Source organism: Peromyscus leucopus, chromosome 12 (genome assembly GCF_004664715.2).
Source record: "Peromyscus leucopus breed LL Stock chromosome 12, UCI_PerLeu_2.1, whole genome shotgun sequence".
In the NCBI taxonomy this organism is placed as follows: Eukaryota; Metazoa; Chordata; class Mammalia; order Rodentia; family Cricetidae; genus Peromyscus; species Peromyscus leucopus.
In genome coordinates this window covers 52,212,209-52,233,816 of record NC_051073.1, presented here as the reverse complement: position 1 = coordinate 52,233,816, position 21,608 = coordinate 52,212,209, and the positions used below count along the sequence as shown (strand labels likewise).

At 42.7% G+C, this 21,608-nt stretch overlaps 1 protein-coding gene across 3 annotated transcripts in view; it reads right to left on the bottom strand.

Annotated features, from left to right (window-relative positions):
- The window catches only part of Gramd1c (GRAM domain containing 1C), a 91,375-nt gene that overhangs the window by 22,657 nt on the left and 47,110 nt on the right, over positions 1-21,608 (bottom strand). For 2 of the 3 annotated variants that reach the window (XM_037209750.1, XM_028872094.2), the window contains exons 7-9: positions 11,018-11,136; positions 4,622-4,754; positions 872-1,034 (exon numbers count right to left, since the gene is read on the bottom strand). In XM_037209750.1, coding sequence (XP_037065645.1) covers positions 872-1,034; positions 4,622-4,754; positions 11,018-11,136 — 415 coding nt within the window. Of the gene's footprint in view, positions 1-871; positions 1,035-4,621; positions 4,755-11,017; positions 11,137-14,485; positions 14,829-21,608 lie in introns of those variants that run through there. The other variant, XM_037209751.1, reaches the window with a different exon arrangement.

The window sequence follows — 21,608 nt, the reverse complement described above, 5'->3', positions numbered from 1 at the left end:
AAAATTCAATGGATATTGATCCTAATGGAGACAGTCCAGAAGTAATTGTGAGGATGTGGCCATGTGTCTGCCTTCTAAGTTATTTTTAAATATTTTCAAAAGTAATCTAAAATTTAACAGTAGTCAAAAGCATGTAACTTCACCCATACAGAATGAATAATAATCTTCTAAGTAATCTTTTAAATAAAAAAGAGTTGCTTCTAGACATTTTATTTCCTATTGGAAGCCACATGGTAATTTAAATTAATATTCATTTCAGAATGTGCAGCTGCATGACTACTTGCTTTTATATGTGTGTGTGTCCATATATGTTTGTATGTGTGTGTACACATGTGTGTGTGTGTGCGCGTGTGTGCGTGTGCGTGTGCGTGTGTGTGTGTGTGTGTGTGTGTGTATCTGTGAAATCCAGAAGACAATTTTCTGTGTGGTTCCTCAGGAGATATCCATCTTTATTTTTTTGAGACATGGTTTCATCTCTCATTGGGACCTGGAGCTTGCTGATTAGGCTAGGCTGCCGGGCAGTGAGGCCAACGATCTGTCCGTCTCCACCTCTTTTTGTTGGGAGTACAGACCTGCACCACCATGGCCACCAAAGCTGGGTCTGTCATGTGGGGGCTGGGGGTTGAACTCAAGATTGCTAGCACTGAGATATCTCACTGTGCCCTGATGGAGACTTTCAAATTCCAGGCTTTGAGAGGCATGAAGATGGGCCAGACTGACAAACCGTTCTCCTGCGTTCTATACGCATTCATTCCTTTTCTGGTTCTCTACAGGGCCAGGCTGCCACAAGCATATTCTCACTCTGCACACCCCTAACACAAGGGTAAACATTAGAAGCCATGCCTGGAATTTTGTTAAGTAAATTCTTTACCTTCGTCAACAGAATCTGAAGTGCTGCTTTTGTCCAGAGAAAGGTACTCATTCTTGTTCAAGTCCAGTGATTTGGAGGCCGCTCTACTTAACCTCTTTCCTGAAGCCAACGAAAGGCTTTTCTTCAGATGTTTCTCACTCTGGGGCTCTTCTTTTCCTAACCCCTAAAAGACAAACAACTCGGTTTAAAAGTCAAAAACTTATTTAAGCTTAGGTCTTACAGTAAGAACGTTAATATTAAATATTAAGAGTAAAGGCTTGAAATGCTGCTTTTTGAAACATATTTACAGCATTCTGTTAAGATTGACTGCTAACCTTGGCATGCTAGTAGATGATAAAGGTTTTCCTAAAGGATTCTCACACAGTAATGTAGGACAAATTATGAAGAATATCATATAAAAGGGACTCAAAGAAAGTTAACAGCATGTGAGTGACTGAAGCAGACGGGAAAGGGGACAGAAGGCAAAAATAAGGGACAATCAGGTCCTTGGGATTGGTAAGGGAGAGCAACCAAACCCAGTTTGTTTCCTTGTCCGGTGCCCACTTCTCACCTGTCTGCTCTGGAATAATCGTTTTGTACACTGGGAAGATTTGTCACTCGGATTGGTTTAATAAAAAGCCCAACAGCAATAGCTAGGCAGGGTTTTGGGGGCAGAGAGGATGCTGGGAAGAAGAAGGGCAGAGACATGGAGAGTCTCCAGCCAGAGACGGAGGAAACAGGAAAGCAGCATGGGCAGTACAGAGTAAAGGTAATAAAGCCACAAGGCAGAAAGCAAATGAATAGAAATGGGCTAATTTAAGTTATAAGAGCTAGTTAGAAACAAGCCTAAGCTATCAGTTGAACTTTCATAATTAATAATAAATCTCCATGATGTTGTGATTTGGGAGCTGGCAGGAGGGACAGAAAAATCCACCTACATCCATCTCTCAAAATCAATAACTGAACTAGAAATGGAAAGAAAGTAGAGAGCTAGAAGTCACCCGGGACTTGGTGTGGTGGGGAGAGGAGAGAGTGACTTCACAACAAGCTGCTCCTACTGGTCCTGTTGAGAGACTAAGAGATAAGGAATTAAAATACACCAAAATATGACAGGTATACTCTCTGGGCATGTGTAATAAGGACGTGTCATTTCGATAGTAACTTAAATGATAGACATTAAACGCTATTGTTATAACTCAGACAGAATTCACTATAGTTAGTAAGATAAGGAAAGAGTCGGTGTTAAATATGCAGAAACATTCCTATTTGCACTGTGCGCACACAAATGAAAGGACACACAAAACACATACCCAGCGCTTCTCCTTTCTGTGCTAGAAGATGCCTGCCTGGCACTGAACAGTCAGTCACTCAGCTCCAGAGAGGACCCAGCTTCCCACTGGCCAATCGGGAAGCTGAGTGGTAACTGGGACCCAGGTCAGAACTTACTAATGCGTTAGACTACCCTACCCAGAGAACGGATTCTTCAAGCAGAGAGGACAGCCAAAAAGTGACATATTTGGGAGTTCCACAGGTGAAAGCAATGTGCTTATTTAGCATCTGGAACAGCTGAGCCGAGCTCCATAGGTACACTTCTCCTCCTGGTAACTAAATTATACATCCTATTATAGGAATACAGATACCCACATGAAAGGTAACAAGTGTTGGCATTTGTATTGTTTTTAATCTTCAGATATTTTCCTGTATTTTACAAGGAATATTATTCTACAGCGAGCATGCTTCCATTTGAAAAACAGTTGTTTCTGATTTTTGTTATTTTCAATTTGATGAAAAAAAAATCAAACAAAGTGAAGGACAGACAACATTTGCTGACTTCTAACACCCGAGACTCTCCCCATAATGCTCCTTGGAAAAAAGACCCAGCTTCCAAAACTTGAAAACTTCTGTCCTAAACATCAAGAAGTAAGCGACTGGCCTATTGCACTCTCTCACACCCCATCCCCGACTAAGAGGGCAGGCAACTTCTTTTAGGGCCAGCACTAGAGGTAAGAACCAAGAGGCGAAGTATTCCAAGAGGAGCCACAGCAGTTGGGGGTGGGGGGAATCGGAAGGACTAAGACCAAGACTGGAGTCCTGAGAACCCACTCCTCTAATGAGACTGCAAGAAGCCCCCCATCTTGTTACCTCCTCTGACTGAGTGTTTTACTCGCAAAGATTAACTTCCAGAATGACATTCCTTGCGCAGTAGTAGATCCCTAAGTATCTATTACTGGATATGTTTTATAAAAGTAGGCTGACGTAAATGTTTGATGAAGGATGGTTGTCTAAAACAAGTGTGGAACTTGGGGTAGGGGGGGAGACGACACTCTTCACGTGAATAAAGTTGATGTCAGTGTTCCCCAACATTTTCCCAGAGGAGATGCTAGGGGCACCTGAGGGGTCTGAAAAAAGGACCATTGCTAAGAACATGCAGGCTCACTTTCAATTACAACACTGTATGGTTTTAGGACACTTAAGGAATGCTAGGACGTGTTCTCAGTATCTTCATAACTACCAATTTTTTTTTCTTTCTGGTTTCTTGAGACAGAGTTGCTTTGTGTAACCCTTGGCTGTTACAAAACTAGCTCTGTAGCCAAGGCTGGCCTCAATCTCATAGCGATCTGCCTGCCTCTGCCTCCTGAGTGCTGGGATTAAAGGCAGGTGCCAGTACCGCCCAGCTTCATTTCACTATTATTTTAGAAATTCTGTGAGTTTTTACTCTCACTTTATAATTGAGAAAACAAAGGTGAAGGAAGCTTAAGCAGTTGATTTACTTAACACGGTGCCATTAGCAAGTGGCAGTGGCCGGCTGTGGGGCTCAAGTGCTGCTCTAAAAACCCGTCAATCCTTCAATCCGGCTGCAGGCCCCAAACAAGAAAAGCTGTTGTTGAAGCACTCAGTGCATAGAAGGTGGCCGCTAAATACCATGTTCTTCCCTAAGAAAATGGTTCATCAGGAAAATGATGTGCATGGGACATACTGCTATGCCAGGAGAAAAGGGGGCGGGCAGGGGAGCACGAGAGATTACTGGTCATTTAGAAAAGACAGTAGCCCCTCTGCAGGGGCTGCCACCGGCAGAGGGGACACACCGAGTGTCCAATAACAAGAGTAATCATGAGCCCATAGCCCTAGCCCTACGGAGAGTGAGGAAAGGCTCACAGACTGAGGTCACTCTGAGACCCATGGCAAGACCCTGTCTAAAAAAGTCAAAATAATAAGCATGACTCCGAGTGACTGAAACTCAAAAAAAATTAAAACTAGTACACTTAGGATACTTGAAGAAAATGAAGCTCACCAGCTAACTGAAAAGCCCAGTCATCAGCTGGGCTGTCCTCTTTGATGTGTTAGCTAAGAAGTTTCTCCTAAAAGGAAGACAGGACGTGTTCTCTGTGACCCAGCTGTGCTCAGGGCCCATCTCTCCCCATCTGAACCAGACTTTCTCCACCACATGCATGCCTACACCTTGGGGAAATCCTGCTGACTAGAGATTTCTGTGTCTTGTTATATTTTGAACAGTACTTCGTGTCTTGAGGTATGTTGATTAGGGACCTGCTGGTCGCTCGCGCCTTAGCCATCTTTGAAGAATACCACATGCTTTCCCCCACATAACCTCTGCTACTTAGAGATTTATACTGTCTTCCTAAAATAAAATAGCAGCCAGACATCCCAAGCTTTTCAACGTTTTGAATAGCCTGCATTTTTTTCTTGATCTCATGGAAATGATTAACACATATCAGTCTCAGATGTAGGTCTTAAGGAGCAGCATATACTAACTCTTTTCGGTGAGTTTCCATCTAGGGACTCGGTTTCCGAAACTCGGCTGATTGACTCCTGCGTTAAGCTGATGGCCTTGGAGAACTTTTCATCTCTTTCGCCGGAGTCATCCACACTGCTTCTTCCTGGACTTCTGTAGGAAACACAGCATTACAGAAGCATAAGGCACCTCTAGGCATACAGTCCTTGGTGTTCCTCTCCGAGGTCTTTGCTAGTCTGAATCATCTCAGCAAAGAATAGCTTGTTACGGTGTAACCAGCTCCCATTATAACAGCTATCATCTTAGAGACACCAGCTGGCTTTATTCTTGAAAATAAAACATATGCTCCCATGCAAATCCATACATCCAGAAGCTACTGAAAATATAATCAAGTACAAATAGCCCCAGCAGGAGCTGATCAGATGCATATGGCTTGTTTAAGGTCGAGTTGTAAAACCAGACAGAGCTTCAACGGTTTAGGAAGATGTTTGGATTAGATGCCCCTGGACACCCGAAGTCAATTTTACAAGTCTTGCTTCTGACATAATCTCAGTGGAGGTAGCCAGGCCCTCTAGGAGGCGGAAGCTCCTCATGTCTGAATAGAGTGGCCATCAGTCAGGCTGAGGCCAGACACAAGGACTGGAAGAACAAGGGACTGTGGGAAGGGAAATAGGCCCCTCCCTCGGAGATCCAGTTTGCATTTCCTTCTAGCTGAGGGTCAAGAAACCTCAACACAAACAAGAAAATCAAAACTGCTGGCAAAGAGCCAGGTGTGGTGGCACACACTTTTAACTCTAGCACTCAGGAGGCAGAGGGAGGCAGATCTCTGTGAGTTCAGGGCCAGCCTGGTGTACAGAGCTGGGTGAGTTCCAGGGCAGCTAGGACTACACAAATCCTGTCTCAAACAACAAACAAACAAACAAACAAAAACTACCTGCAAAGATAGTACAAAGATGTCCAAACAAACCATCCATGCTTAGTTAGGATGAGAATGTTTGTAGCCTGCGGTTTAACTGTACCGACATTCCTCTCATCCCCAGATCTAAGCAACACGCCACATGAAGTCGCATTATGGTTTCTTTACAAAAGAAAATTCTTTAAATGAAATAAGTAGTCGGCTCACATAGTCTCACTTAATCTCTAAAACTTAACTTTTAAACTTTGTTCAGCTTTAAGCTTTGTAATGATTATACTTTTAAATAATATAACTTTGAAAATGACAATACCATGCATACACATAGCCGCTGTAAAGAAAACAAAGCATGACTCTCTTGAGAAGCCCCACACCCATGTTTTAGATGTGTTTTTTTCCCTAAAAGGTTGGTCTCTCGTTTTGCCCCCTGTACCTCATGCTTAAATCTAAGCATGTACTAACTCCTATCATCTTGTCTACTTCAAAAACTTGCTTTGCTCTGGTTCGTCCTGAAATTCTTTTCTGCAATGAGGATCCGGCTTGACCTGAGTTGAGGTCCCTAAGGGTATTGTGGGCTCCTTAGGCTACTGGCTGCTGAGAGCCCCATGGCTGCTGAGAGGCCCCATGGCTGCTGAGAGCCCCATGGTTGCTGAGACCCCCCCCCCCATGGCTGCTGACACGGTTGCTTAACCCCGAGAACAAGCTGTAGAAATACAGCTTTCCCATGGTTGTAGAGCCAAGACCACAGCAAATGTTCTAAGATCTGCTTTGTTTTCCCACGGTCAGCTATCACATATAAGGAGCATAACGAATCTCACTTCCAGTAATCTATCATCAAACATTATTCCCATGTAGTAATTATTATGTATACACGTAGATTTAAATAAAAGTATCAGCCTAATGTCTTATGCAATATCACCCATTATGCAAATGGATAAATTTAAAAAGCTAAAAGGTATGTCATTCCTGTCCTAGATAGGGTTGTTATTGTTGTGATGAAACATTATGACCAAAGCAACTTGGAAAGGGTTTATTTGGCTTACACTTCCACATCATAGTTTATCATTGAAGCACGTCATGACAGGAACTCAAAAAAAGGTCAGGAACCTGGAGGCAGGAGCTGATGCAGAGGCCATGGAGGGGTGCTGCTTACTGGCTTGTTCCACATGGCCCCATATGGCTCGGCCTACTTTCTTCTAGAACCTAGGACCACCAGTCCAGAGATGGTACCAGCCACAATGGGCTGGGCTTTCCCCCAACAATCACTATTAAGAAAATACTCTAAAGGTTTGCCTACAGCACTATCTTATAGAGGCTTTTTTTTTTCCCCCTTTGGGTTTTTCGAAACAGGGTTTCTCTGTGTAGCTTTGCGCCTTTCCTGGAACTCGCTTTGTAGACCAGGCTGGCCTCCAACTCACAGAGATCCACCTGCCTCTGCCTCCCAAGTGCTGGGATTAAAGGCGTGCGCCACCACCGCCCGACCGAGAGGCATTTTCTTAATTGAGGTTCCCTCTTGTGGTTTGAAAGAAAATGGCACCCAAAGGGAGTGGCACTATTAGGGTAGTGGCCTTGTTGGAGGAAGTGTGTCACCACGGAGGTGGGCTCTTTTGCTCAAGTTTCCTTCAGTGTGACAGTCAGTCAATGTCCTGTTGTCTGCAAGTTGTAAGACTCTCAGCTGCTCCAGCACCATGTCTGCCTACACACTGCCATGCTCCCAGTCATGATCATAATGGACTGAACCTCTGAAACTGTAAGGGAGCCACCCTAATTAAATGTTTTCTTTTCAAAAATTGCTATGGTCATGGTGTCTCTTCCCAGCAACAGAAACCCTAACTAGGACAGAAGTTGGTATCAGTTTGACTGGGGTATTACTGTGATGGGCCTGGCCATGTATTTGTTTGGAGGAATTTGGATTTGGGTGTAGGTTGAGTTTTCTTTCCCAGCTGCCAGTCCCAAGTAACCACATAGAGGCTTAGATTAATTATAAATGCTTGGCCAATAGCTCAGACTTATTACTAATTAGCATTTACTACTTAACCCATTTCTATTAGTACAGGTGCTGCCATGTAGCTCATGGCTTTACCTGTCCTCCAGCATGTCTTGCTCCCTCTGTGTCTCTTGGTGACTCCATACTCTGCCCTTCTTCCTCCCAGCATTCTCAATTTGACTGTCCTGCCTATATTTTCTGCCTGGCTACTGGCCAGTCAGTTCTTTAGTAACCAATGAGAGTAATATATATTCACAGTGTACAGAAGGATTATTCCACAGCATTAAACAGTAGAATGCTTTAAGCACTGCTTAATGAGCCATGCTAGTAGGAGCAGGAAAGACAGTTGTGCTAAGAGTTATTTGAACTATGGGGAGCTCACTTGAGGTTTCAGAGGAGAAGAGTTTTAGTATGTTGCCTAGAGATTGTTCTGGTGATATTTTGGTGAGCAAAGTGGCTGCCTTTTGCCCTTGTCCAAAGAGTCTGCCTATGTCTAAAGTAAAAAATTTTTGATTAATTCCATTGGCAGAGGAAAACTCAAAACAGCCTAGTATAGATTCTGTTTTGTGGTTGCTACTGTTAACTCTAAAAGACTTATAATGAAAATTTTGAGGAGGAAAAGAGCACCAGGAGGTAGAATAGAGCTAAATTCTGTGTTCAGGGAGATAAATAGATTAAGAAATGGAATAAAGGGAGTGGTGACCTCAGGGCAAGATCCCATTCAACTAAGTTTCCAAGTTGGGAAAAGGAACTAAAGAAAAGCTTAGAGCCAAGTGTGGTGGGGCACACCTTTAATCCTAGCACTAGGAAGGTAGAGGCTTTCAGATCGCTGAGTTTGAGGCCAGCCTGGTCTAGAGAACAAGTTTCAGAACAGGCAGGCTTAGGCAGTGAAGGACAGAAAGTTGGTGAAGATGTAATTGAAGTAGGGGGCCATGTTCCAGGCCCAGTAAGCAGCAGAACTTGGCAGCTTCAGCCATGTGGCTCTGGCTTTAGAGTTAAGGATAGAAGAAATGGGCTGTGGAATTTGCCCCTACATTTAAGGAAAGCTGCTGAAGCCAGGCATGTGTCAGTGGTGTCCCTGAATGGAGGCCTAGAGGGGCCATTTTGTGAAGCTGTGAAGTTGAAGCCTGGATTGTCTTGGAGAAGCCAAGATACTAGAGATGCCAAGGATACCCGGCAAGGAGAGCTGTTAACAGGGAGTGGAACCAGCCCAAGAGAAAGAAGTGTGTTGCAGTCAACAAAGCTGAACAGAGTTGGAGATCTGAAGAACGTTTTGACATCAGACATGAAGATGCAGAGTTTGGAGTTTGACCAGGTGGTTTTTGGTCTTGCTTTGTTCCAATATTTCCTCACCATGCCCCCTTCCCTACGTTTAGAATGGTAATGTATATCCTGTGCCATTATATGTTGGAAGTGTGTGATCTGTTTCTTGATTTTGATTTATAGGTGATTACAGTTAAGAGATTGCCATATATCTCAGAAGACACTTTGGATTTGAAACAAGTTTGAGACTGTTAAAGACTATAGAGACTTTTAGAACTTTATACAAGTTGGACTGCAGTTTTGCTTTGTGATATGGCTATAAGCCTTCAGGGGCCAGGGAGTGGAATGTGGTGGTATGAAAGAAAATGGCTCCCAAAGGGATTGACATTATTAGGAGATGTGGACTTGGAGGAAATGTGTCACCGTGGAAGCCAGCTTTGAGGTCTCTTTTGCTCAAGTTTCCCTCAGTGTGACAGTCAGTCAGCTTCCTGTTGCCTGTATGATGTAGGACTCTCAGCTGCTCCAGCACCACATCTGCCTATATACAGCCATGCTACCCGCCATGATGGTAAAGGACTGAACCTCTAAAACGGTAAGCCAGCCCCAATTAAATATTTTCCTTTTTAAGAGTTGCTGTGGTCATAGTGTCTCTTCACAGCAATAGAAACCCTAACTAAGACACCTCCTCTCAGATGACTTTAGCTTATGTCAAGTTGACATAAAATGAACCAGCACAAGCCCTATTTAACTCTGCCCAAACAATGGTTAGCAGACCAGCAGCCAGCTCACTCCTGGATAGGCAGAATAGTGAGGCTCCATGGGGACTGAGAGAATGAGAAAGTATGGATCCTTGAAATAGCTCACCATGGGACTATGGACATCTCCAGAGTTTAAGGAGGATGGGGGTAAGAACACAGAGAGGAAAGGAACAGAAGGAAAGCAAGAATGAGACTAGAGAAAAAGAATATGGAGAGCTGAGGAAGTAAAGGTTCAAAGAGCAAGCAAGAGGGAATTGGGCATAAAGATATGCTACACACTTACTTAGGAAACAGTCAGCAGGAGAAGAAAATGCAGCTTCACCGGTGACCCTAAATGTGTATGAAACACTTGCTCAAAATTTTTATTCTTTGCTGATTCAGAGACCACAAGTTGGCAGAGATCTTAAAGCCACCGAATCTAACTGTCTTGTGTTCATAGATGATTAAACTGAGCATCAGAAAAGCCCAAAGACTTGCCTGAGATATCTCAGCTACAAACCACAATCAAGACCTTATTGACTACAATCCAAGCTGATTTTCTACACAGTTTTGATACCCAAGACTAGTAAACTTTATAATGACGACAGTGTAATGGAAAAAAAATTGAACTTTATGGAAAAGTAATAAAATATGCATGTGCAATCATGTAAAAAAAGACTATAAATTATTGATATAAACTGAGACGATATAGGTTGGAGCAGCAGAACAGAGGACTGCCCAGGGGAGGAAAACATTTGCTTATGTATTAAGACTTTCAACATGTTTACATAAGATCTGGAGGGCTGGAAAGACAGCTCAGCTGTTAACGGCTAGATTCACAACCAAAACATCAAGATCTGGTCCTTGGGTCTTGGCTTCTCTCACTTAGCAGAATGTTTGCTACAGAATGTTAATGTATTATCCTTGTTTTGATTGCTACGGCCTCAATTAACATTGGATAAGGCACATGTGCCCTTGTACAGTTTATAAAATGTTGGCACTTCTTAATGAATGTATGTCAAGATGACATTTCTCTACTAATTTCTTCCTCACACCGTAGCACCACACGACCCCTGCACTGTCATAGCTCACATCTCCATGGGACTGTCAGCTCCTCTCACTAACATGGTCAATGTTTACTGAGTGCCGAGCGCATGTCACTATGCTAGCGAGTCCTCAGGGAGAAGTCACGAAACCACCCGAGCCCTTCACTGCTCCGATGGCTCCTGTAAGCTCAGAGACCTCACCAGTTCCTACTCCAGACCCTTCATAAAAAGGATTTCTAAAATTAAGCAAGTCCTAAGAGTCATAGCTTCGTCGATATGCCTTCATGTCCCCCTTTTGCTTACCAGTTTAGTAAATGATTCTCTTCTCCCCCAACTTAAACCCTACCCTACCAACAAGGCAGACTGCACCAAAGGATAAATTAATCGAAACTCAGAATTAGAAGAACCTAAAATGACTCCATTTTAATGGTTCATAATGCACCTTGCCATTTTAAGTCACCTCACTGTACCTTGGCTGCACATTTTCTTCTATTGACAATGACAAGTTTTCCATTTCTTCAGCATTTAAGCCCAGTTCTGTGCCATAGTTCTGCTGGAGCAGTTGCCAGAATTCCTGTCTGGTCAGGCTCTAAGACAACAGAAACATCGCGTGGGTATTGGAAAATACAACAGATAACATACGAGCAATTCAAAGCACAAAGGTCAAAGTTAAAGGAACCATGGTATAAGCCTTCAAGGTGTGGCCTTGGTAAATTTTTGGCCTATTGGTCCCTGTATTTTCTGTTTCCTATAAAAAAAAAAAAAAAAAAAAAAAAAAAACGGGTCAATCAGGGCTGGGCATATAGCTTAGTGCTAGAGAGTTGTGTAGCATGTGCAAGGCTCTGAGTTCAAGTCCCAGTGCTGCAAAAGAAGAGTTGATAATACCCATCTGATAAGTAAGAGTTGACACAGGAAAGCTGGAGAGATGGCTCCATGGATGAGAGCACTGGTTGCTCTTCTAGAGGACCTGGGTTTGACTCCCAGCGCCCACGTGGTGGCTCACAACCATCTCTAACTCCAGTTCCAGGGGACCTTCTGGTCATCTCAGGCAAACAAGTGGTGCACAGGCCTACACGCAGGCAAAACTTTAGTAAGTAAAGAGTTGATACAAGAAATGGATAAACATATATAAATAATGTTCCCCCTAAGATGGGGTTTAAATGTGTTTTCCAGGCTGATTTTGGCTTAAGCTATCCTCCAAAGCAGTTGGGACTCAAAGGCACATACCACTTAGAAAATGGTGGGTTTTCAAAGTATGCAATAAAGTAGCTTTGTATGTGAAGTAAAATGCTTAAAATGTTCTTTTTATAAAAGTAAGTTATCGTTTCTGGCAATTACTGATCTAAAATGCACACAACCTATGATCACCATTCACAGTTCTAAATGTCAACTCAGAATGGAAACTTTTTTTTTTTTTTTTTTTTTTTTTGAGACAGGGTTTGTCTGTGTAGCTTTGGAGCATGTCCTGGAACTCATTCTGTAGACCAGGCTGGCCTCGAACTCACAGAGATCCACCTGCCTCTGCCTCCCGAGTGCTGGGACTAAAGGCGTGCGCCACCACCACCCAGCAGAATAGAAACTGTTAATTCACTATTATATCTGAATATTTTAAGCATTTTTGGGACTCTGTACACCAGTGAGCTCTAAATTATATTTTCCTAAAATAGAAAAGGCAAGAAAACTGTCTTCAGAGTACTAATTTACTTTTAATAAAGTCCAGCTTGCATATAGATAGCATATTAGTGTTAAACTCACCAAATACAGCAGAGAAATGGCTATGTGGTTCTGAGTGCTGACTGCTCTATCAGAGGACCAAAGGTCAGCTCCTAGCTCTGAATTAGGCAGCTCACAAACACCTATACTTCCAGTACCAAAGGATCTGACACTCCCTTCTGGACTCCATGGGCATCGCACACACACAGACACACAGACACACACACACTCACACTCACACACACACTAAAAAAAAATCTCAATCATATCTGACGATGGTGGCACACGCCTTTAATCACAATGCTCAGGAGGCAGAGGCAGGTGGATCTCTGTGAAGTCAAGGCCAGCCTGGTCTACAGAGTGAGTTCAAGACAGCTGGATCTACACAGAGAAACCCTGTCTCGAGAAAATAAAACAAAGCAAAACAAAAACAGTTCAATCACCTAATACAGCAAGCTGTAAACTGTGTAGCAAAACAAAAACATCATATTCTAGTAACTAACAGACTGGATTCTGGAAGCATTACAGTTCATTATATGATTAAGCAAGACAAGAGAGAGGCAGCAGGGTACCTGAAGCAACTGTCAACAAGATCTCTCACCCATTCCACAGCTATTTATGGGGAAGGAAGCACGTGGCACCTCACTAGAGTCTAAGGATAAAACAATCTCTGCATCAAGTACTTCTAATATATTTGAGGTGATATCGGGCACTATTAAGTAAGACATACATTATCATGTGCAAATGGGCTGTAGATTCAGTGGGATGGGGGAGAGAAAAGGAAGGAAATAGTACTTAGGATCAGGGTGGCCGGATGAAGCTCCAGAGCGGAGAAGGGCTTCTGGGTAAGATGATCGAAAGACAGATGTGGGGAAGGAGAAATGAGAAGAGATGGGGAGAAGACAAGCAACCCATAAATAGAGAAGGAATACATGACTGTAAGCAACGTTTGTTGCAAAGCCAGCAAATCGTCTGTTAGCCCAACTAGAGCAATGTTTCGCAGTTAGGAAGTTGACTATAAAAATATTTAATGGGGTCAAATGTATACATGCCCTGAATCCAGCCCTGATATTCCCTACAGCAAACGCCCCTTCCTTCCCCGCTCCCCTGCCTTCTCCCCTCCGCCAGCAGCTGTGCATCCTCCTTTTACTAGACGAGCTTTGTTACATTTCATGGAAGCAGGGCTCTTGAAAGGAAACCTGTGCTTTCGAGCGTTGTTTGCCGAGCCCAGATGACCAGACGACCACGAGAACACTTTATGACAATTCAGATGTCACTAGCCACATTTCAAAATGTCAGAAAATATCCACCCAAATAACTATAATAAAGGAGTCAAGGTAAGAAAATAAAAAGACAAGCCTCTTTGCTTTGAAACTAATCGAGCTAAGAAAAAAAAGAAGAAGAAGACAAGCCTCTTTGGTTGGAACTAATTGTATTAACACGGAGTAGAAATCTCAGTTTGGTGAACTCTAACTGGAAGTAACACATCTAGAAAATGAAACATCTGTAATGTTTACTATCTACTAGAACTGTCTTTTTACCCGATAAAGTCTTCTGAAGCAGAACATCCAGGGAATAAAAATACAAAGGCCCATTAGTGACAGTTAAAAAACTACTGTCCTTGGTCCTAAAGGAACTTGACTTCTACCCCAGAGATTCATGGGTAGACTCTGTCTTCATAGCAATAGTCCATACTGTGAATTAACTAAGTCTTCCAAAGACATCATCTTTGAGACAGTGTTCATAAAAGGGTGGTTAACGTTACCAAAAGGAGACAATTTTTTACCACACCTGTGATTGATCATTAGCCTGTCACAAAAACTTTTTTTGAAATAATAGACATTTCTAAAGATAAAAACAAAAGCAAACAACGAATCAATCATAAAAGAAATGCAACTTGGGAGTAAAATACTAAGAACAAAATGCTATTTAAGTTAATTAGCAAGATAATTTCAACATACATTTTGATCCATTAGGCCAATGTAAATACATACTTGGTTAATGGAAAACAAAACAAGACTCGTTTAATTCAAGGTGTTGTTGATTTACTGGCTTGTTAAAAATAACCATTTTTGCCAGGTTGTCCAACTGTCACAAAAGCATGGCTATTTACAATCACACTGTTCAAACATACCCAGCCTGATAGTCTCAACTTTTTCAGCACTTAGCAGCCGAACCTTAGAGGGGAAAAAAAATGACCTTTTACACGAAAGCTGACCACCTACCTGCAAAGGATCGGCTCGGGGCTCAGCCTGTAGATACTTGAGCAAAATAAAGATGAACCGAGCAGTAATCAGATAGGGACTCAAAGTCGGCAGATCAATTGCTGGCCCAGAAAGCTTTGTATTCTAAGTATTCTATGAAGTCTTTATCCACAGTTGAGCTTCAAAAATTTGGTAACAGCTAAGCAAAGTCGCTACTTCAGTTTTCTACTCTGTTATGAGGCACTTTGCCATGTAAAAGCCGAAGGTCGAGGGCAGTTTGAAGCCTGAGCTGTGGCTTGGCTTCCGGGTCCTGAGCACCAGCCCTCTTTCCCAGGGGCAGGTCGGAATGCTCAGCTGAAGTTACACCTCACTCCACAGGTTCCTAAGCCACGCCTACAGAGGAGCATAGGTAAACAGTGTTTTATTAAAGGGACAGTTCCTAGTTTCTTTCCTTCGACACACAGATTGGGGCCAGGCTGCAAATGAAAAGATCTCCCGTGTGCTCTGATGGGAAATACCTACTGCAGTATTATTTCAATCCCCACTTGAAAACCAACGATGTTCAAACTTAAACTTCCCCGTGACAACACTTTTCAACTCTAGCAAGTCGTTATTGTTCATATGCCACTTACTGACCAGTATTCCCACCAGACTCCTGTCTGCCCTTATGACTAGAACAGATCCTACCCTCCTGAGTATCAGAGATGGAATGTCGGGGAGGAACGGGAAGGGCCAGCTACTCGGGTAAAGCATTCAGCATGTCTTTCGTCACTGAAAAGTTTAAGGTGATGTCTTGCTTACTCAATAATTCTTTCCCTAGAAAATATTTCTGGCTTTAGTTCATTCAGAATAATTTCCTGGCAGAGTCCTGACTATAATAAATGGGACAGTCTCATCTACCAATTCTAATTTCTTCCAAGAAGAGATGTTTTAAATGAAAAGTCACAGCGTGCCCTGATTGCTATCAATTCACTCCAATAGTTCAGTCAAGTGTATAAGACAGGTCAAGGTTCTTGCTATTACAAATAATGCTGATATGAGCCTTGGAGCAGTGGGAAGGGGCTTGGACCTGCCTAGGCTCAGTGTGCTGGGCTCTGCTGACTCCCCTTGGGAGACCTTGATTTGGGGGATGTGGGTATGCAGGGTGGCTTGGGAGAGGGAGCTGGGGGTGGGAGGAGGGAGGAGGGGGTCTGTGGATAGCATGTGGAGTGAGTAGAAATTTTCAAAGACAGGTCAAATGTCACTTGATGAACTACTTTTCAGAATACTAAAGTCCAACGGCTTTACCAGAATGACTGAAGAATTCCACCCACTCCTGCTGATCTGGTGTGGTGGTACATGCCTTTAATCCCAGAGCTACAGAATAGAAAGACCCTAATTAAAAATATAAAATAAAATAATAATTCCACTCCCGCCTGTGAAGGAGGCCATCGGAAGCCAGCTTCCACCGTGAAACTTTGGTATGTTGTACTAGGTTCTCATTGGCTGAAACTGTAGGCATATACACTTCCTCTGCTCACCAAATAACCATGAGAAAGTTTATCTGTAATTGGTACTCATGAACCCCTTTCACTAACTACATTTATGTTTAAAGTAGAAAATAAACACCACCACCACCACCCCCCACAAAAAAAAAAAAAAAAAAAAAAAAAAAAAAAAGTTGGACTCTTAAGGAAGCCCAGGGTGCAATGGATAAGCCCAAGAGGAGTGGACATCAAAAATGTCTTATTCAGGGAAAGAAGAGAGTTAAGAGAAAACTCCAGAAAGACTGACATTCTTCCTCATGGGGGAAGTAGACAGAGGTGCCAAACACTGTTGAAAAGTCAAGTAAGATGAGCCTGTGACAAGCAACGTGTGGCAGATGCCAGCATCCGGAGAGTGGGACCACCTGGCACTCAGGTCACTATGACAAAAGTGTGTGTGCGCTGAGGCTGGAGGAAGAGCCAGGTCATGGAGAGCTCTACGTGCCAGGCTGAATCACATGGCCTTTACCCTGTGGAACATAACTCCTGGTTTCATGCAGAGAAGGAATGATGTTGGAGTCGTACTTGAAAAGACACTTTAAAGCTCCACGCAAGCCGGGCGGTGGTGGCGCATGCCTTTAATCCCAGCACTCGGGAGGCAGAGCCAGGCGGATCTCTGTGAGTTCGAGGCCAGCCTGGGCTACCAAGTGAGTTCCAGGAAAAGGCGCAAAGCTACACAGAGAAACCCTGTCTCGAAAAACCAAAAAAAAAAAAAAAAAAAAAAAAAAAAAAACAAAAAAAAAAAAAAAACCAAAAACAAAAAACTCCACTCAATAACCCCAAGGATAGATTAGAGTGTTAGAAAGAGCCGTGTGGGTGACCGATAAGGACTTTGATGACAGTGGACATGATTGGCAAAGAAGACATAAGAAACGAGAATTTATCCAAGGTGCTGGCTTGGATGACTGGACCGAAGATAGATGGAGCAGTTCTGCCAACCAAAAAGGCCAAACTAATAATAATAAAGGGGGAACAATACCGGAATACATATTGTCTTAGTTGGGGTTTCTAGTGCTGTAAAGACACACCATGGTGAGACATGACGGCAACGGACAGTGCTGGAGGAGCTGAGAGTTCTACATCTTGAGCCGCAGGTGGCAGGAGACACTATGCGCTACACTGGGCAGAGCTTGAGCATAGGAGACCTCAAAGTCGCCTCCCCGCCAACAGTGACACACTTCTTCCAACGAGGCCACACCTCTAATAGTGCCACTCCCTATGGCCCAAGCATTCAAACCATGAGTCTATGGGGGTCAGACCTGTTCAACCCACCACACATATTTGTACGCTTTAGGCTATCATGTAGCAAATATAATTAAAATTGTGATTTTGGTGGGTTTTTTTAGGGTAGGTTTAAATGCTGCATTTATATGATTTAGAGTACCACCAGAAAAGTAACTGAAGTGCCACATGGCTATCTCTGCAGGACAGCTTCAGCTCTGGCAACGTCCTGGGCTTAGACTCAGGCAGACTGACCTCCCCGAGACATGCTCACACACTGCAGATGCTCATTCAGCTGGAAATGCACTCCAGTATCACAGGGACTTCTAGAGATTAGCAGTCTCCCAGCCTGCCACTCAGGGGGAGTGGAGCTGTCATCAGAAAGTCAATGATAAGCGTGACTGAGCAAAGGGAGCTGGCTTTCAGGAAGGACTTGCTGAGAGTTCATCTCTGTCTCTCTCCTTACATTTCTGTACTGGTAAAAGTCTGCCTCTGCACCCTGCTTTTCTGTCCTATATTCTTGGTCTTTGTCTAATGAAGCCTCTATTAGGCTGACATGTTCTTTATTTTATTTTATCCTTATTTTATTTATTTAGCTAGTTAGCAATTTATTTTATTTTATTTTATTTTGGTTTGTCGAGACAGGGTTTCTCTGTGTAACTCTGGCTGTCCTAGAACTCACTTTGTAGACCAGGATGGTATTATTGGGTGGTTTTTTTTTTTAATTCTTTTTGGATCTTTGCTCTTTGGTCTTTTGGGAGCCCACCATCCAGCTTCCAAATAAGTCTTATTCCTAATTACAAAAGCCCAGCCTTAGCTTGGGCTTGTTTTTTGCTAGCTTTCCTTAACCTAAATTAACCTATCTACCTTTTGCCTCTGGGCATTTACCTTCTTCTATTACTATATATCTTTCTTTCTTACTCCATTGCAGGTTGTGTAGCTGGGTGGCTGGCCCCTTGTGTCCTCTTCCTTCTCTTGCTCCTTGATCTCTCTTCTCTTCATCCCAGATTTCTCCTTCTATTATTGTCTCTGCCTACCAGCCCAGCCTATCCTTTCTCCTACCTTGCTATTGGCCGTTCAGCTCTTTATTAGAACAATCATGTGTTTTAGACAGGCAAAGTAACACAGCTTCACAGAGTTAAACAAATGCAACATAAAAGAATGCAACACATCTTTGCATCATTAAACAAATATTCCACAGCATAAACAAATGTAACACACCTTAAAATAATATTTACAACAGGCTGGCCTCTAACTCAGAGATCTTCCTGATTCTGCTTCCTAAGTGCTGAGATTAAAAACATGCACCACCACGCCAGACATTTCTTTCTCTCTCTATACACAGTAATGTATTTAGTCGGTTGTTTTAAACTCTCTTCTTTCCCAACACACTTGACAAATAAGACTCGCTTCTATCACCATTCTAGTTAGTGAGTCTCAGAACAGAATCTGGAGTGACAAATCAGAATTCAGGGAGGGCACACCTGTCTCTGTTTAAAAGTGTAAGAACATGCACTTCATGACTCAGTGTAAGAATATGCACTACCTTTGGCCATTGGCAATGATGCTAAAGTCATGCTATCTGGACTGGACCTAAAAATTCACTCTCAGAATGCACTTTTTAGTTTTTTTTTTTATCTTTTTTTATGTGTGATATGTGTGTTCAGGTGTGTGTGTGTGTGTGTATGTGTGTGTGTGTGTGTAGAGGTCAGAAGACAATCTCAGGTGTGAGACCTTGTCTTACACTCTGTTTGAGGCAGGGTCTCCTGTTGCCTGCTCCATTTGCCAGCCTGCAAGCTTTCAGAAATTCCCGTCTTTATCTCCCATATTGTGAAAGGCATCATGGGATTATAGACATGTGCTACTGTGTCCTAGACACACACTTCCGTGTCCTCCTTTAGTGAGCTCTGAGGATGCAAACTCAGATCCTCAGGCACTCATTGAAGTGCAGTAGCAAAGCACTTTACCCACTGAGACCTCTCTCCAGCTCAAGCACTCTTAAATTCTAAGGAGAGCTCCCTTCCTGGAGCCCATATATACTGAAAAAGAAAGATAGCTCAAAAGAAAACTTGCGTATGTGTGAATCCAGCCTATACAATAATAATCTGAAATCCAATGACAAAATAACATAAGACTATAAAAATTCAACTGAGCTTTAACAGCAAAAACCTTTTGATTTTTAACCCTTGTTATTAATGACAGCCATATGTGTGTGTTTATACATAAATATGCACCTATTTTATTAATTTAGCTATTTAAAAAAAATAGAGTTTCTAAGCCGGGCGGTGGTGGCGCACGCCTTTGATCCTAACACTCGGGAGGCAGAGCCAGGTGGATCTCTGTGAGTTTGAAGCCAACCTGGGTTACAGAGTGAGTTCCAAGAAAGGCACAAAGCTACACAGAGAAACCCTGTCTCGAAAAACCAAAAATAATAATAATAATAATAATAATAATAATAATAATAGAGTTTCTTTATACATTATTTTTCAAACAATTGTCCTGTATAATTAGGAGGTCAAAAAATGAACTAAACTCTCTCCCTGCTGCCTGTAGATGGGGATGTCAAGTTCTCAGCACAGGGCCATGCCTTCCTGCGTTCGTTCCATGTTCCCTGCCATGATGGACTAAGCCTCTGAAACTGTAAGTGTAGCCTTCACTCTTCATGAAGAAAGCTTTGTACCAGGTGGAAGCCACTACAGAAAACCACAACCAATCAATGTTCAGAGTTGTGGAGCCCAGTCCCAAGGGCTACAGCTACAAAACGCTCCCGCCGAAGACTCAGAGAACAGTGCAGAAGAAGGGCCAGAGAGACGGAAAGAGCCAGAGCATCGGGGGGGCTTACTGTGAGACGACGTCTCCTAATAATATAGGAAGCCACGGCAGTAAAGTTTCGCCAACGTGACAGCCCAAACGTGAGCTGACCAAGCATGACACCAAAGAGCACGCCAGACGGTTAGGAGGGGAGCCCACGAGGCCACAATCCCACACAAAGAAAGACGGGCAGCTGAGTAAAGCTGGGAGAGGGAGAGGGGGTGGAGGGAGGGAAGAACACATTGGTTGTCCAAATGTCAAATGGTCAACCCTGAAAACACACATACACGTAATACTGTATGGACTCAACAGGTTGTATATGGGACTTTATGAGTATATATGAATCCATGTATGTATACGATAACAATTGATGAATAATGACACCGTCCATGAAGGAGAGGAGAGAGGGTTCTATGGGAAGACTTGAAGGGAGGAAAGGGAAGGGAGAAATATTGTAATTGAAGTGCCATCTCAAAATGAAACAAGAAAAGGAAGGAAATGAATTAAATGTATACTTTTAAAAATATTTTTATTTTATAATTAATTATTATTATTGTTATTTTGGTTTTTCAAGACAGGGTTTCTCTGTGTAGCTTTGCACCTTTCCTGGAACTTTTATAATTAATTTAATTTTACATATCAGCAACGGATTCCCCTGTCCTTCCTCCTCCCATCCCCACTAAATATATACTTAATTTAGGTTGAACCTTGAATGGTTCTGAACCAATTTTTTTCTCCATCCTTGGCTTTTCCTTTGAACAAAAAGAATTGCAATATTTTGTTAATTAGGGATACTTCTTATTTAGATGCTAAACCCTTACCATTTTGATAAATTGAGACACTTAGAATATAATTCATGAATATCTGATACATGTCACATACAACTTATTATGCAAACTGGCATACTGTAGAGAGGAAGGAGACCCAGTTGATACAGACTCTGACCGATACCTAGGGCCTGACAGGTGGAGGCTGTGTGGAGAAGGGGAGATGGATGTCACCAGCTGTGTGGTAACACTGAGCTTTGGCACTGCATGTATGACAGTGAACAAGACCAATGTGACCTTTGCCCTCGAGGTGTTTATAGCCCAAAAAGGAGAACGAAAAATGAAACCAAGAGTTATAATTGCTGTGAGTGTTGTAACGGAGAAATGCAAAATGGAAAGAAAGATAGATGACAGCTACTTCAGATTTATTAAGGAGACTCAGGACAAGGGCTGGAAAATTAGAGAGCACAAGTTGGAGGCGGAGCATGTTTGAAGACTATTGCACACTCAAAAAAAGTAGAACGTTTAAGAGAAGACATTGCAACATTTGAGCCATAACAGGGAGAGGTGGGCTGGGCCCAGATTATGCAGTCCCTAGGTAAACTTTTAGGGCAATAGTTATTAAAGAAGAAGCTAAAGTAAGTCCCCCACTACCACAAAATAAAATAAAATAAAGAGTAACAAGAAACAAGCCAGTCTCAGGCACATATTTTAAAAGCACAACTTTGGCTGTAGTATTGTTGAGGGTTGGACAAACTGTCTGGAAAGGGCCATATAGTAAATATACGCTTGGTGAGCCATATGGTCTCTGTTGCAAACGCG